Raw genomic sequence first — 14,479 nt, forward strand, 5'->3', positions numbered from 1 at the left:
GTAGGCCCTGTTCACACCTGGCATTAAAATCAGATCTCAGTGGTCTGACGCCAACTGACCAACTCGAATTCCAGGTGTGTGAACGCACTGGGATCTGATCTGAGATCTGATCACTCAGACCACATTCGGAGGTGGTCTGGGTCGCATATGGCCAAATGTTGTTAGCAGTGTGAATATAAATGCGTGCTGGGCACTGGTGGAAAGAGAGAGCAAACGAAAGAGAGAGAAAGAGAGCAAGTAAGCGAAAGTGAGAGAGATAGACGGAGGGAGGGAGAGAGGGAGCAAGAGGGAGCGAGAGGGAGCGAGAGAGGGAGCGAGAGAGGGAGCGAGAGAGGGAGCGAGAGAGAGTGTATCCAGTACCTTGTACAAGCAACATAATTATTACTGTGTTTGATCACTTAGATTGGCTATTTAGTTTGGAACCGAGTCTGTCAACAAACACAGCTGGCTCAACACTGTATTGGAATTTGGTCAACAGGCACAGTCTAACTCAGGACTGAGCTATTGCATATACTTATTGGTGTTTTATTACACGTATATGTACATGCTTATACCAACTGTTTCGCCTGTATTATAGCCTGTATTTGACTGAACTCAAACTAGAAAGAAACAGACTAAGAAATTACGTAAACTCCATGATCAAAACAGCAAAAAATAAAAAAAATCATCAACGACAAAACCGAGGAAAACAAAAACAAACCACGTGAACTTTGGAAATTACTCAATAACCAACTAGGCTGCAGTAAAAAACTTAAAACCAGATTCTCAAACATAAACATAAAGACGGATCACGCTCATCACAGACAAGCTGGATGTAGCCAATTACTTAAACAGTTTCTTCACAAACATAGCCACAACACTGGTAAACAAACTACCCTCCCACTCAGGGCATTATGGGGTAGAACACATAGTAGTATACTACAAGAACCTAGGGGTCCACAAAGACAACTTCAAACTGGAAATGGTAACCACAGATGAGGTACTAAAAAAACTGAGCGCCCTCCAACCTAACAAGGCCACTGGCCATGACAACATCCCCTCCAAATTCCTCAGAGACTCAGCAGCCGCCATCACCCCAGTCATCACACACATAATAAACCTCTCCATAAAACAGGGACACGTCCCCAAGGACTTCAAAATTGCGAGAGTAACACCCCTGCACAAAAAAGGCAGTAAATTAGACCCAGGCAACTACCGCCCTGTTTCTATCCTTACCTCCATCTCGAAAGTCATGGAAAAAATTGTATACGAACAGGTCGAAAAATACCTTGCGGAAAAAAATCTAATCTACGAATTCCAATCTGGCTTCAGAAGATCCCACTCCACTGACACATGCCTTCTCTATTTAAACGACCACATCAAACAAGAGGTGGACGCGGGCAAATACTGCGGCAATGCGGCATGGTCGTGCTGGACCTACAAAAGGCCTTCGACACTGTCAATCACACCATTCTGATAGACTATCAAAACCAATTGCTTTTAGCTTGTCAATCAGTGAGCTGGATGCAATCCTACCTGGAGGGGAGAGAGCAGATGGTGGAGGTAAACGGTACCCTATCCCCCCCCCTCACAGTAAGCTGTGGTGTTCCACAAGGAAGCATACTAGGTCCGCTACTGTTCCTAATTTATGCAAATGACATGTCGTCAGCTTGTGACTGCAACTTGTTCCTGTTTGCGGACGACTCAGCCCTGCTGGTCTCTGACAAGAACAAGTTACAGGTTGAAAAAACCCTCAGCTCAGAACTAGGCAAAATCTGCATATGGCTCGCTGATAACAAACTATCACTACACATGGGCAAAACAGTCCATTCTCTTCGGTTCAAATAACAAACTCCGCAAGACCGACGGCTTCTCAGTTACAGTGGGTGACAATATTGTCACAAGGAAAGAAGATATTACCTACCTGGGTTCCATCCTAGAGGCAAATCTTTCCTGTGACAAAATGGCATCCAATGTAATAAAAAAAGTCAACAAACGAACTCGATTCTTGTACCGGATCTCCTCACGGGTAAACAAGAATACCCTGAAGACTCTGGCAGGACCACTCATTCAAGGGTACTACGACTATGCTCGCTAAAAACAAAATTACAAACATCTCAAAACAAACTGGTCGGACTACTGCTTGACCTTACTCCTAGAACCCACCTCACCCCTGCCCACTTTGACAACCTAGGATGGCTTAGAGTAGACGACAGAGTACAGCAACTTGCAATGGGCCTGGTCTACAAGATACACTACACGACCAAGGTACCCATGTACATGTCAAAATACTTCCCAAAGGTCAGTGAATACCACGATCACAACACCAGAGGGAGCTCCACAAATCATGTTAAACCCATATTCGGCTCAAACAAGGGACTAAACACGTTTCGCAATTATGCCACATCAATGTGGAACGCCCTACCCAAAGCTGTAAAGGAATGTGAATCACTACCCACTTTCAAAAACACTCTAAAAAAAGACCTACGGGAGACTGCAATTCGAAACTGGCCCATGTAAATAAATGTCCTAACACAACCCCCTCCAATGTACAGTAAATTACCAAGTATGGTCTTGTCAATATTCCAATGTACAGTTTTGCTTGTACAGTGATACAGTGTGTCCCCCCAACCCCCCCACCCCCCCCCCCCCCCCCCCACCCAACCACCTCCAATGATTTGAAAATGGGAGACCCTGATGTAAACAAGACGAAAGTCTTTCTCTGGTCTGCATCCCCTTAACAATTGTATGTATTGAGCTGTACTGTACTGTACTGTACCCATTCTGCAATCCGTTAATAAAGTTTTCATTCATTCATTCATAGCAACAGACGTCCACTTCTGGAGCTTATCTGAACGTACTGTTTAGAGATGTCTGGCCCGCAAATCCCTGCCAACAGAGACTCTCCATGTTGACAGTGTGGCATGATTAAAATACCCCGCTGTGGGAGACCAACTGAGAGAGAGAGAGACTCGGCTGGAAACTAGGAAACTGCTCCTGGCTTCTGACTGATAGTAGCAGCAGGGCTCTAGAGCTTTCGTTGTGCAACCATTTCTGGAGGTGGTACAACTAAAATGTATAACTAGGCACAGCACTGCGACTTGCGCACCCCAGAGTTCCTTTGGCTTTTAAATGATCATCGTACAGCACATTCAGTTCTCTATGGTTGATCACCAGGAGAGAGAGACACATTTGTGTGTGTGCGAAAGTGATGAGATCTGAGGATTAGATCTGGCTGAGACGTTGCAAAGACAGCACTCACTGAGACCAAATGGCTGCGGGGGAGAACAACATTCGTGAATTAAACCACAGCGTTCATTAAAACACAAAGCGCTCGTAACGAACGTTAACGGTACGAAGCGTCACATTTCGCAGGACAGACGCAGTGATCGCACCTCAGCCCCCACTTCCAACAGCTTTTTGGTGGCAGAAATCTAGTCTGAATTGATTACCAAAGCATTGATCAGTAAAACAATTAACCGTTTCAGGTACAACTATGTTTGACATAGTACCAGTCTATAGTTTTCAATTAGTCAGTAGCCAGGACATTGTTGTTAGAATGTTCAGTTCTCATAATTGTAGTTGCACGGACTACAATGTATAATGTATATCATGCCAGTTAGGGTACCTTATGTATACTGCACCTGTGTATAGTGTATAGTTTACTTACTCATAGTATATATTCAGAAGTGTTTATTGCCCATATTTATTGTAACATATAATATAACTGATAGGGCATACAGTACAGACCCTCATCTGCACCTTCGATTACACTGCTTACTTGCTCATATTCTTATATTCAGAGTAAATTATATTGTTTACACTGCTTATTTTTATCTTTACTACAGTTTTATTGCCTATATTTATGTCTTCTACTATTACCAAGCCCATACCTGTACCCCCCCCCCCCCCCATGCTGCTGCCCGAATTGCCCCAAGGGGATCAATAAAGGAAATATCTTAATCTCATATGTGGGATTGTACACCTGAAATGGATACGATGGAAACATATGAATGCGTTGTGCCGAAACGTGGATTTAACTGGTGCTACTAAAACACATTCAGTATGAGCAGTGTGGTGGGTGTCTGGCCTCGAGGGAGAAAGACCGGAGAGAAAAGGTGAAATAGGGTGAAAGAAGAGGACGAAGAGGGACGAGGGGGATAAAGAGAAACAAGTACCTTCTCTGTGGACTCCTCCCTCCAGCTCGGGCTTGCCCCCCAGCACATTGGCAGCTATGTTGTTCACCATGTTCAAGATGGCATCTGCAGGTAGGAGGCACACACAGGCACACATACACACACACTGTTATAATACAACACAGAGGTTTACTGGTAAGTCTGGTAAGAATGCAGGCAGGCAGCAGCCTGAGGCCAAACAGCCAGCTATAAACAGGCCTTGGCATTCCTCTCTCCACCACCTCCTCCTCTCCTCCTTCTACCACACTGCAGATACCTCCGCACCACAGCAGGGTATAGTGCCGTTAGGTTGACTGTTTTATTGATAGGGTTTTACAGAACCACAAGTGCATATTATTTCAGTGTGGTTTGAGCCCCTGGCAGTGTTGGTGCCAGGCTCTACCATGCAGCTGCACGGGCCTCTTGGCCCTTCTCTCTCAGATGGTCACGGCTAGACGAGATCTTCACCTCTTTAGAATATTCACGTAAAAAGTTGTTTATGAACCCAACCCCTTACCTTAACCTCACTACAGACGTCCTGCCAACCCCTTACCTTAACCTCACTACAGACGTCCTGCCAACCCCTTACCTTAACCTCACTACAGACGTCCTGCCAACCCCTTACCTTAACCTCACTACAGACGTCCTGCCAACCCCTTACCTTAACCTCACTACAGACGTCCTGCCAACCCCTTACCTTAACCTCACTAGACGTCCTGCCAACCCCTTACCTTAACCTCACTACAGACGTCCTGCCAACCCCTTACCTTAACCTCACTACAGACGTCCTGCCAACCCCTTACCTTAACCCTATTAAAGCTCACTACAGACGTCCTGCCAACCCCTTACCTTAACCTCACTACAGACGTCCTGCCAACCCCTTACCTTAACCCTATTAAAGCTCACTACAGACGTCCTGCCAACCCCTTACCTTAACCCTAAGCTCACTACAGACGTCCTGCCAACCCCTTACCTTAACCCTAAGCTCACTACAGACGTCCTGCCAACCCCTTACCTTAACCCTAAGCTCACTACAGACGTCCTGCCAACCTCTTACCCAAAATACTGATGGAAAATGTTTTATTGTGATAACCGATTTAAGTTCAACCAACGATACTGAACATCAGGTATCTGGATGCCCTCTAGCCATGACTCTCTGTGATCTCCTTTCTTCACTTCCTCTCCTCTCTCCCTCCTTCCTTCCCTCTCTGAGCCCACCTGCCCGCCTCACTGCAGAGGGCCAAGCTGACTCTATGGCTCTGCTTGTGTTCTTCTGGCAAGCCATGAGTTATGACTGAGCCCAGAGTGGGTGGGTGTGGGGGGGAAGGAGTGATGTTTCTTAGCCAATCAAACTGCATGCCCTGTGTCATACTGGTCCCTCCCTTACTCAATGAAGAGAAACAGAGGTATCTGTGTGTGTGTCTGTGTGTGTGTGTGTATATATATTAGAGAGAGAGAGAGAGAGAGAGAGAGAGAGAGAGAGAGAGAGAGAGAGAAAGGAGAGAGAGAGAGAGGCAGGCAGGCAGCATATTAGTGGGTGTGTTTTTGCGCGAATGTGAAGCCATGTGGTAAATGGAGAAACGAGGGAACATTGAGCACTTTTTTGGCCTTCCAGGAAACAAGTCCCCGGTGTCTTCTGTCTCAGTGAAATACACAGAAATACAGTTTAAACCCCAGCTCAGCAGATAAACTCACCACCGTACAGTATATAGTAAGGTATGACGGACTTAATGATGAACCAGTAGCGGCATCACATCACATCTATTTCGGAGGGGCACCAATGCCATTGATTTCTAAGGAAGGATTACGTCTTTTGGGTTTAAAAAATCTTCACTGACCTCAGATACTCCGCACAATACAGACACATGTTTCCCCACGATGGGCAAGTTTTGTATGATACTGAAAGGATTGTTATGGCAGTTCCAGGCCCACGGCAGCGTCATCTGCCCATCCGTTTACCACCACTTAGAAACCAGATCTGCACCGATACCGACACTACAGATCACTATCAGTGCACCTCTATCTAAAATATGCCTTTGTTGTCTTCCAGTTAATTTGTGTGCGATATTTTGTGTGTGTGCGATATTTTGTGTGTGTGTGTGGTTCCTACTTGTAGCTGAGCCCAGGAGGTTCTTGGCTGCTTCGTCCTCAGGGTGTTGGTAGCCAGGTGGGTAGTCTGAGCAGAAAGAGACACCCAGTGTTAGGACTGGCTGCAAGAACAACTCATTCAATAAGCCCTTATTCAGAGAGGGCAAAAAGTAAGACGGACGGCTTTACCAGTTAGAACCAGACAGGCCATCATCTGATCTTACCATAGTCCTCGTCCAGGTAGTCCAGTCTCTCCGAGAGATACTGGGAGTCTGCTATCTCCTCATACTCCTCCACCATACTGGTGCCAAACACCCTGCAGAGAACACACACACAAACAGTTACATACAGTAGAGTACATACTGTATATATCCAAAACAACATATCTGCTTCCATCATTAAATCACAACACTTTCAAAATGCACATGCATGCTAGGGGTGTTGTTGGACCATTTATGTTATATTTAAATTATGTATTTGCATGGGTAAATAAAACCCTTATTCTTTGGCTGTTTTTGAAATGGGTAAAATAAAACCCTTATTTTTTGCCAAAACCACTGTGTCCTCCTTGTCTGGCTGCTTGGTCCCTTACAGGTGTAAAGGTACACATATCCTGAACCGTGTCAGTACTGGACCTTCGGTTCAGTATGTGCTGTGTACCGAACGAATGCAACGGTACGTTATCCACCAACGGAATGCGCACTTTTTTTTTTGCGTGCTGAATTTAATTCAAAACTCCAAGTTCACCCCTTCCCAAAATATAACTTGCGCAAAATATAACTTGTGCTTGGATGTTCGTTCAGCCCACGCACAACACAGAGATTACCTGTAATTTAGCATAGCCTCAGTGTGGCGAAAGCGAGCGCGCACACGCACACACACACACCCTCTCCCTCAGTGCGTGAGGAGGATTGGTGCTAGATTGAGCAGGGGCCGTCTCTCGGAGATCAAATTAATGAGTTTTGGGCATATAGAATGGACATCCATACACAGCAACACGCCTCCAAACAAAGTGTGATAAACATGAATTTATATATTTTCCTTGGCATGAAAGAGGAAGTAGTATTTACCATTAGGGACCTGCATGACGCTTCTTTCTCTATTCAATAACATTTTACCCTGAGGGATGGTGGTCGCGGTTGTTGTTGTATTCAGTTCAATGACGTCATGTGTCTCCTATCCGTCATTTGTGCATTCAGGCCCACGCCCACAATCTTTTTTTTAAAGATTTATTTTTTGGCGTTTTATCGCTTTATTACTACTGGGCAGTCCAGTAGGGAGAGACAGAGGAGAAATGGGAGACAGAGTGGGGGAAGACATTCGGGAAATAACGACGGATTCGGGAATCGAACCCGGGTCACCCGTGTCGCGGCTGAGCGCGCTATGTGGTTCGCCACTGGGGCGCCCCCCACGCCCACAATCTAATATATATTTTTATATATATATTTTTTTTTAACAAGTCGATTACTAATTTGAATATAGAATATTAATTGACAGCCCTACTTAACAGTTACTGCATCACCCCTGAGTGGAACATGGAAAGCCAAATAAATAAACTTAAAACTTTCCCCCACTGTACCGAAAACCCGTACCGAAACGTGACTTCAAAACCGAGGTATGTACCGAGCCGTGGTTTTTGTGTACCGTTACACCCCTAATGCATGCACATGCCTAGTGCCCCCTTACATCATGAGATGAACACGTAGATGAAGACACCGTGTTCTCCATTATTATCTAATGTACTGTAAACCAGTCCCCGCCCTGGGAGAGCCCCTCTAAGGACTTATCTGCACAGCATAGCAGCAATAGATTCTGTACTATGACCTCTTCATAAACATTATGCTAAAGTCCTCGACAACAATTCTAGTATGTGTGTGTGTGTGTGTGTGTGTGTGTGTGTGTGTGTGTGTGTGTGTGTGTGTGTATGTGAGAGGTAAAAGAGTACATCCAACTAAACAGGAGAATCACTGGGCTGCAGTGGAATGAGTTCTATAGGTTGGTAGATAAGGATAAGGATGAACTTTATTAATCCCCTTGGGGAAATTCGGAAATTTGTTGAAACATGCCGACTACCAGATAAAGACTGTATGGGACAACAGAATCATTAAAGGGGCACTTCACCAAAGACAAAGCAGATTTATTTTGCACAAAATCTCACAGTTTTGCACACATTAATTTAGTTTCCGACAGTTATTGAGAGTGAATGGGTTTAAATATGGCCACCAGTGATGTCATCGGGGACATTGAATCCTTGTGTTGTGTTAATTACAGCACCATGAAATGATATAAATGAAGAAAATAGCAAAACCGTTACCTTATAGGGACTGCTACATTATCATTTAATTGAGCTGGAATTAACACAACACAAGGATTCAATGTCCCCGATGACATCCCTGGTGGCCATATTCAAACTAATTCACTCTCTGCATTGTTTTTTGGGTGAAGTGCCCCTTTAACAACACTATTTAGCTCAGCTCTCCTCTCTTTGTGTTGACCTAGATAACCTAGATGCTCCGACTACACAGTGTGGTTCATGCGAGGAGGCGTCCAGCCCTGCAGGGCAGCTGCACGTCAGGAGGAGCCACACAGGGCCTCTGAGAATGCGTGTGTGGGTGTGTGTATCTGAGGAACAGTATGCAGGGGCAGAGCGCTATACGAGGCACAGGCTGATGTACACTACAGCCAACCCCCACGTCTGGGCCCCAGAACCCAGATCCTGTGAGTGATGGGTGTGTGTGCTGCCAAGGTCCACACAGAGAGGTATCGGGAGAGGTAGAGAGAGAGAGGTAGAGAGAGAGTGAGAGAGAGAAAATAAATGAAAAGTGTGTGCGTGTGTGTGTGTGTGTGTGTGTGTGTGTGTGTGTGTGTGTGTGTGTGTGTGTGTGAGGTAGACAGAGAGGACAGATATAAAGCAAAGAAAGAGTAAGAGTGTGTGTGAGAGAGAAAAGAAAAAAGAGAGGAGAGAAAGATAGGAGGGAGAGAGAGATAGGAGAGATAGGAGAGAGATAGGAGATAGGAGAGAGATAGGAGAGAGATAGGAGAGAGATAAGAGAGATAGGAGAGAGATAGGAGAGAGCGAGCGAGAGGAAGTATATTTGTGAGTGTGTTTGTGCTAGCATGTAAAAGTGTGGGATTGCAGAAACTGAGGGGAGCATTGAGCGTGTTCTGCCTTCCAGGAAACAAGTCTCCAGTATCTCCAGCCTAGAGCCAAGTCAAGTCTGGCTGAGCTCCACAACAACAAAGCATTTCCTGGAAATTCTCCGGACCTACAGCACACCCCTTATAGAATGCCGCTTTCGGAACCGGAGGTCATTTTTCATAATTCTAGTATAGTGTAGTACTATTGGAGGAACTACTCCTCTGTTTAGTGTCCGTGCTGCAGGAACTGTGTGTTGAGGGACTTTTTCTTAGCTCCTAATTCAGGGAAGGTACTCTCCCAGCCCAGGGGAACCACGAGGGACATAGGTGTACTGTGATTGGTCCAGACGTCAAGTTCATGGCATCAGACACGCAATGTCTGAGTCAACCTGATATTGTAGTTAAAAACTATTGAGGACCTATTATCATCGTATTACCAATCCAAACACGGATTCCAACAACTATGTTTTTAAAAGGCACATACAGATATCTGTCTGAGCTTAATCCAGACCTACATGTCTTTGGAAGACCGGGGTGCACAGACGTTATTGATGACAAGACTGAATATCAGAAATCAGGGCAATGTGTAAAATATTCTTTTTAAGCATTGACTGCTAAAATGGGCTGGAAGGCACTGATCTAGTGAAACGGCACCCATGGTTCTGGGTGCAGACATGGCTGTGGGTGCAGAGTGCAGACATGGTTCTGGGTGGAGACATGGTTCTCGGTGCAGACATGGCTGTGGGTGCAGAGTGCAGACATGGCTGTGGGTGGAGACATGGTTCTGGGTGGAGACATGGTTCTGGGTGCAGATATGGTTCTGGGTGGAGACATGGTTCTGGGTGGAGACATGGTTCTGGGTGGAGACATGGTTCTGGGTGCAGACATGGTTCTGGGCTCAGGCTCCTCTCTTACCTGATGAGACTGAGGGGGCAGAAGTGTTCTGATCCAAAGTGCGAGAGGAGCTCCACCTGCACAGGAACAAAGAGGGAACGGTTCAAACTGAAGCATCATTCAGAAGCTGGGAAAGTGATCAATTCAGCCATGTGTTATTTAGACACAAACACATTACTTTATCAAAATTGGGTGAATTAATACTAGTGGAATTGCCAAGTGTCAACAGCATAGAAATTAAATTGGTAGAGTGGCCATTCCCCATTCAAACCTACATACAGTACTTGGAATTTTGGTGGTACATTTATGATGGCGGCCATAGAAGTATAGTTTGATAATGTTGTCATGGTTTGTTGTCATGATGTGTTTCCAGGGTGAAGACAAAACCCAGAGGCAGTCGTGTCTACATGTCCTACACTGTTCGTTTCCATGACAACATTCTATGGCAGTATATCAAAAAGCAGGGTAGCCGGATCAGCACTCTCAGGTTCAATGTTTTTAATGGCAGCCTGAATAGATAGCAGACATGTTTCGGACAATGTCCTTCTTCAGTGATATGGCTGATCATGTGGCTGATCATATGGCTAGCCATATCACTGAAGAAGTACATTGTCCGAAACATGTCTGCTATCTATTCAGGCTGCCATTAAAAACATTGAACCTGAGAGTGCTGATCCGGCTACCCTGCTTTTTGATATACTGAACTTTATGGGATTGCAGCACCCAGTGTGAGAACTTGTGAGCGCGGTCTAACTTGACTATAAACATTCTATGGCAGCCATCTTAGGTGTACCAAAAGGAAATCACCATGATCGAATAGGAAAGGCCCTTTCTATCCATTTAATATGACGTACCTCAAACCCACCCTCTTTTCTTGATCCTCCAATCACAACTCGGACAGAGTTCATCAAGAGGAGAGGGCATGGTTTGAGATAGGTCCCATTCTGCGGTTGACAGTGTAATTTTATGTGTGCTCTACTGGCTGCTAGTGAAATGTATTTCCACATGCATTAAACGATATCTTTGCTCTGCCACCAACACTCCCCCATTGAATACAACATGTGATCATCACTGCACATCTTAAGAGCTAACCAAGAGAGAAGGGTGCTAACCTTTATGTACTTGATGAACATCTGATGCAAGAAGACGAGAGAGAGAGAGAGAGAGAGAGAGAGAGAGAGAGAGAGAGAGAGAGAGAGAGAGAGAGAGAGAGAGAGAGAGAGAGAGAGAGAGAGAGAGAGAAAGAGAGAGTGAGAGAAAAAAGAGAAAGAAATCAGTAAAAAGGTTGATTCATGCCACAAGCAAGTCAAGCATCAGTTTACAGTTTGGGCAAATTTTGTTGTCGTTGCTTTTTGTTGTTTTTCTATGAGCAGTTTAACCCTCCAAGACCGACAAGACTTGACCATGGTTCAGAAGCTGTAGCAGCACAAGATAGTTATAGAATGTGAATGGGCTGAATGGAACCGCAAGCCTCTCACCTTTACATCCACGCCCGGTTTATGCAATTGGAATTTATTCCAAAGGGCACAAATGCATTCATGTATGATGATGTGGGTCACAGTAACTCTATATATATATATTTATTTATTTTATTTTATTTTATGTGACCTCACTGTATGAAATGATCTATCGTGCCCTCTCTGTTATTCACAGCACCATGAAACCGTACACCCATAAACTAGAGATCTGGGCTAACAGGAAGGTGTATGGTTTGTCTAGATGTACCGTCGGTTTCCTGAGTCATTTAGTGCAAAAAAAAAGAAAAACATTTTCTTGCAGAAAGGTTATTGATACTAAATCACAGTATGAATATGCAGAGTCTTCAGGGGCTCAAAACATGCTGAAGCAATTCATTATACATAATTGAGCTTGGAAATAGCCACAGAGTCCCCAGCCCTTGTACACTTTCAAAATTTGAATAGGCACAAATCAAAACATAATTTATGACCATGAAAAACTTGGCACGGTGCTAAGCTGCATCAGAAAACACTCGTCAGGTTCACAGCTTCCAGATGGTGTAGAACACTTATATGTGATATCCACATTGACCTTGTATTCCCCCTAAAGCCCCCCCCCCCCCCCCGCCCCCTCGAGAAAATAAATAAATAAAAATGGGTAGCTGCAGCTCTCAGAGGGTTAAAAGACAAGCACAAGGACAGACACAGACAGACGACGACTGGACAGACAAGAGACATCAGAACAAGACATAACAGGTTTACACCACTGTACTCATTCTCTTAACGCCAACCCCACCAAGCTGCTCGCCCCGGCAGGCCTTGCTAGTCACACAAGGGCTTGTGTCATAAAATCCCATCATTTAGCAAGAGAACATATTGGACCAAATCAAAACCCACATGAAAAGACACATTTACCAGGTGAGAAGGATTGTGACCTGGCTGCCGTATCAAACTACCATTCTGAACACAGAGCGGTAAACACTAAAGCAATGGAAGAGGAAGGAGAGAGAGCTAACTAAAGCATAATACCATAGAGGAAGAAGGATCATAACGGATGAATGCAGAAAATACATGTATATAATATGGTCTTGTTGAGGAAAACGATCCCATTTCCTTAACGCAATAATCTCCTGAATGTGTTGGATCATTGTTAACCCTTCCTTAGTCCTGACAAACCCAGATCTGTCACTGATGCACACACACACACACACACACACACACAGAGAGTTACAACAGTCCCCTGTCTCATGTTGATGGCATGGTCAACTTACCATGAAGTCATGAGGGCACCCAGCTTAGTACACAACATAGCTCAACCTATGTCACAGTGCGTGAGTGTGTGAGTGAGTGAATAATTCATGTATTGTATGGGTTCAAATGAAGACCAAACAAAGTGCTATATTTACCCTCCCTCTCCTCCACATACTAGTGCTCTACTCTGCTGATAGAAAGGAAGTGGTACCTTCACATATTTGGCATAGAGCTGCTCGTCCAATGGGAAGCTCTGGACGGTGCGCTCGTCACGGCCGTGGAATGTACCCAGCTTCACCCACTTATTGGTAGGATACCTGAGGGGAGAGAATCTTTTGTTGAGAGAGAGTGTGTGTGTGTGTGTGTGTGTGTGTGTGTGTGTGTGTGTGTGTGTGTGTGTGTGTGTGTGTGTGTGTGTGTGTGTTGGATAGAGACTGGGTATACCTGTCACTGATGGAGACGAGGAAGTCTTGAGGTGTAGATGAGAATAGTTCAAAGTTAGCAATATCCAACTGCTTCACCTGGATGGGCTCACAGAGCTCTATTACAAACCTAGAGAGAGAGAGAGAGAGAGAGAGAGAGAGACAGAGAGACAGAGAGACAGAAACAGAGATGAGAAAGAGGGGGGGGGGGGGGGGGGCAATTGCACAATGTCATTGGTGCCTTCCTGAAATCCATGTATGAAACCTGTCTCTTCCGGGAAAAGTGGCCACGTTTCCTCTTCTTGTGCAATCTTCCTTGAAGCTAGTGACTACTAATATCTACTCAGGCTGCGTCAGCACAGACATGTCCCGATACATCCTGGAATGTGTGTGTGTGTGTGTGTGCGTGCGTGCATGCGTGACTCACCAGATTTTGTTGCTGCAGGGGTTTAGCATGTAAAGGTCCATGTTCTCCATGAGAATAGCTGACGTACTCTGGAGAAAGGAATGAGAGGGATGAGAAAGGGTCAGTGGGTGATGGAGAAAGGCATTCAGGAGGAGGGATGAAAAGGCAAATACCTCTGCATGTTTAGGCGGCCAGTGTCAGAGAAAGCCTTCGAAATATTAGCATTACACTGTATTCACAATGGCTTCATTCATCAGTTTCACAAGTAAATGTGTGTGTGTGCGTGTGTGTTACCTTGGCCTCACTGTTAGCAGAGAGAATCTTGGCGCCACACTCCACGGAGGCGTAGTTATTCTTGAAGTTTTTCTGGACCTTCTTCACTGGGTGGGGGCTGCCGTTGGTTGAGGTATGAAGAGACTGCTGACCTGGACAAGAGAAGCAGGGTTCAAGTTCAAGTTATTTAAGTTCAAGTTCTTTATTTGTCGAATACACAACAATACAGGGGCAATGCAGGTAATGACATTTTTGTATTTCAAGCTGAATGAATGAATGAATGAATGAATGAATGAATGAATGAATGAATGAATGAATGAATGAATGAATGAATGAATGAATGAATGAATACTTTATTTAACAGATTGCAGAATGGGTAAAATACAGTACGGCTCA

At 44.9% G+C, this 14,479-nt stretch overlaps 1 protein-coding gene across 1 annotated transcript in view; it reads right to left on the reverse strand.

Annotated features, from left to right (window-relative positions):
- Window positions 1–14,479, reverse strand: part of suco (SUN domain containing ossification factor) — a 38,314-nt gene that overhangs the window by 15,567 nt on the left and 8,268 nt on the right. Inside the window, exons 2-10 of the mRNA XM_084307346.1 lie at window positions 14,105–14,235; window positions 13,832–13,899; window positions 13,427–13,534; window positions 13,194–13,299; window positions 11,387–11,407; window positions 10,296–10,351; window positions 6,467–6,558; window positions 6,265–6,330; window positions 4,158–4,241 (exon numbers count right to left, since the gene is read on the reverse strand). Of these exons, the coding sequence (XP_084163472.1) occupies window positions 4,158–4,241; window positions 6,265–6,330; window positions 6,467–6,558; window positions 10,296–10,351; window positions 11,387–11,407; window positions 13,194–13,299; window positions 13,427–13,534; window positions 13,832–13,899; window positions 14,105–14,235 (732 nt within the window). The remainder of the gene's footprint in view (window positions 1–4,157; window positions 4,242–6,264; window positions 6,331–6,466; window positions 6,559–10,295; window positions 10,352–11,386; window positions 11,408–13,193; window positions 13,300–13,426; window positions 13,535–13,831; window positions 13,900–14,104; window positions 14,236–14,479) is intronic.

Source organism: Notolepis coatsorum (assembly GCF_963971535.1).
Source record: "Notolepis coatsorum genome assembly, chromosome: 2".
Classification (NCBI taxonomy): Eukaryota; Metazoa; Chordata; class Actinopteri; order Aulopiformes; family Paralepididae; genus Notolepis; species Notolepis coatsorum.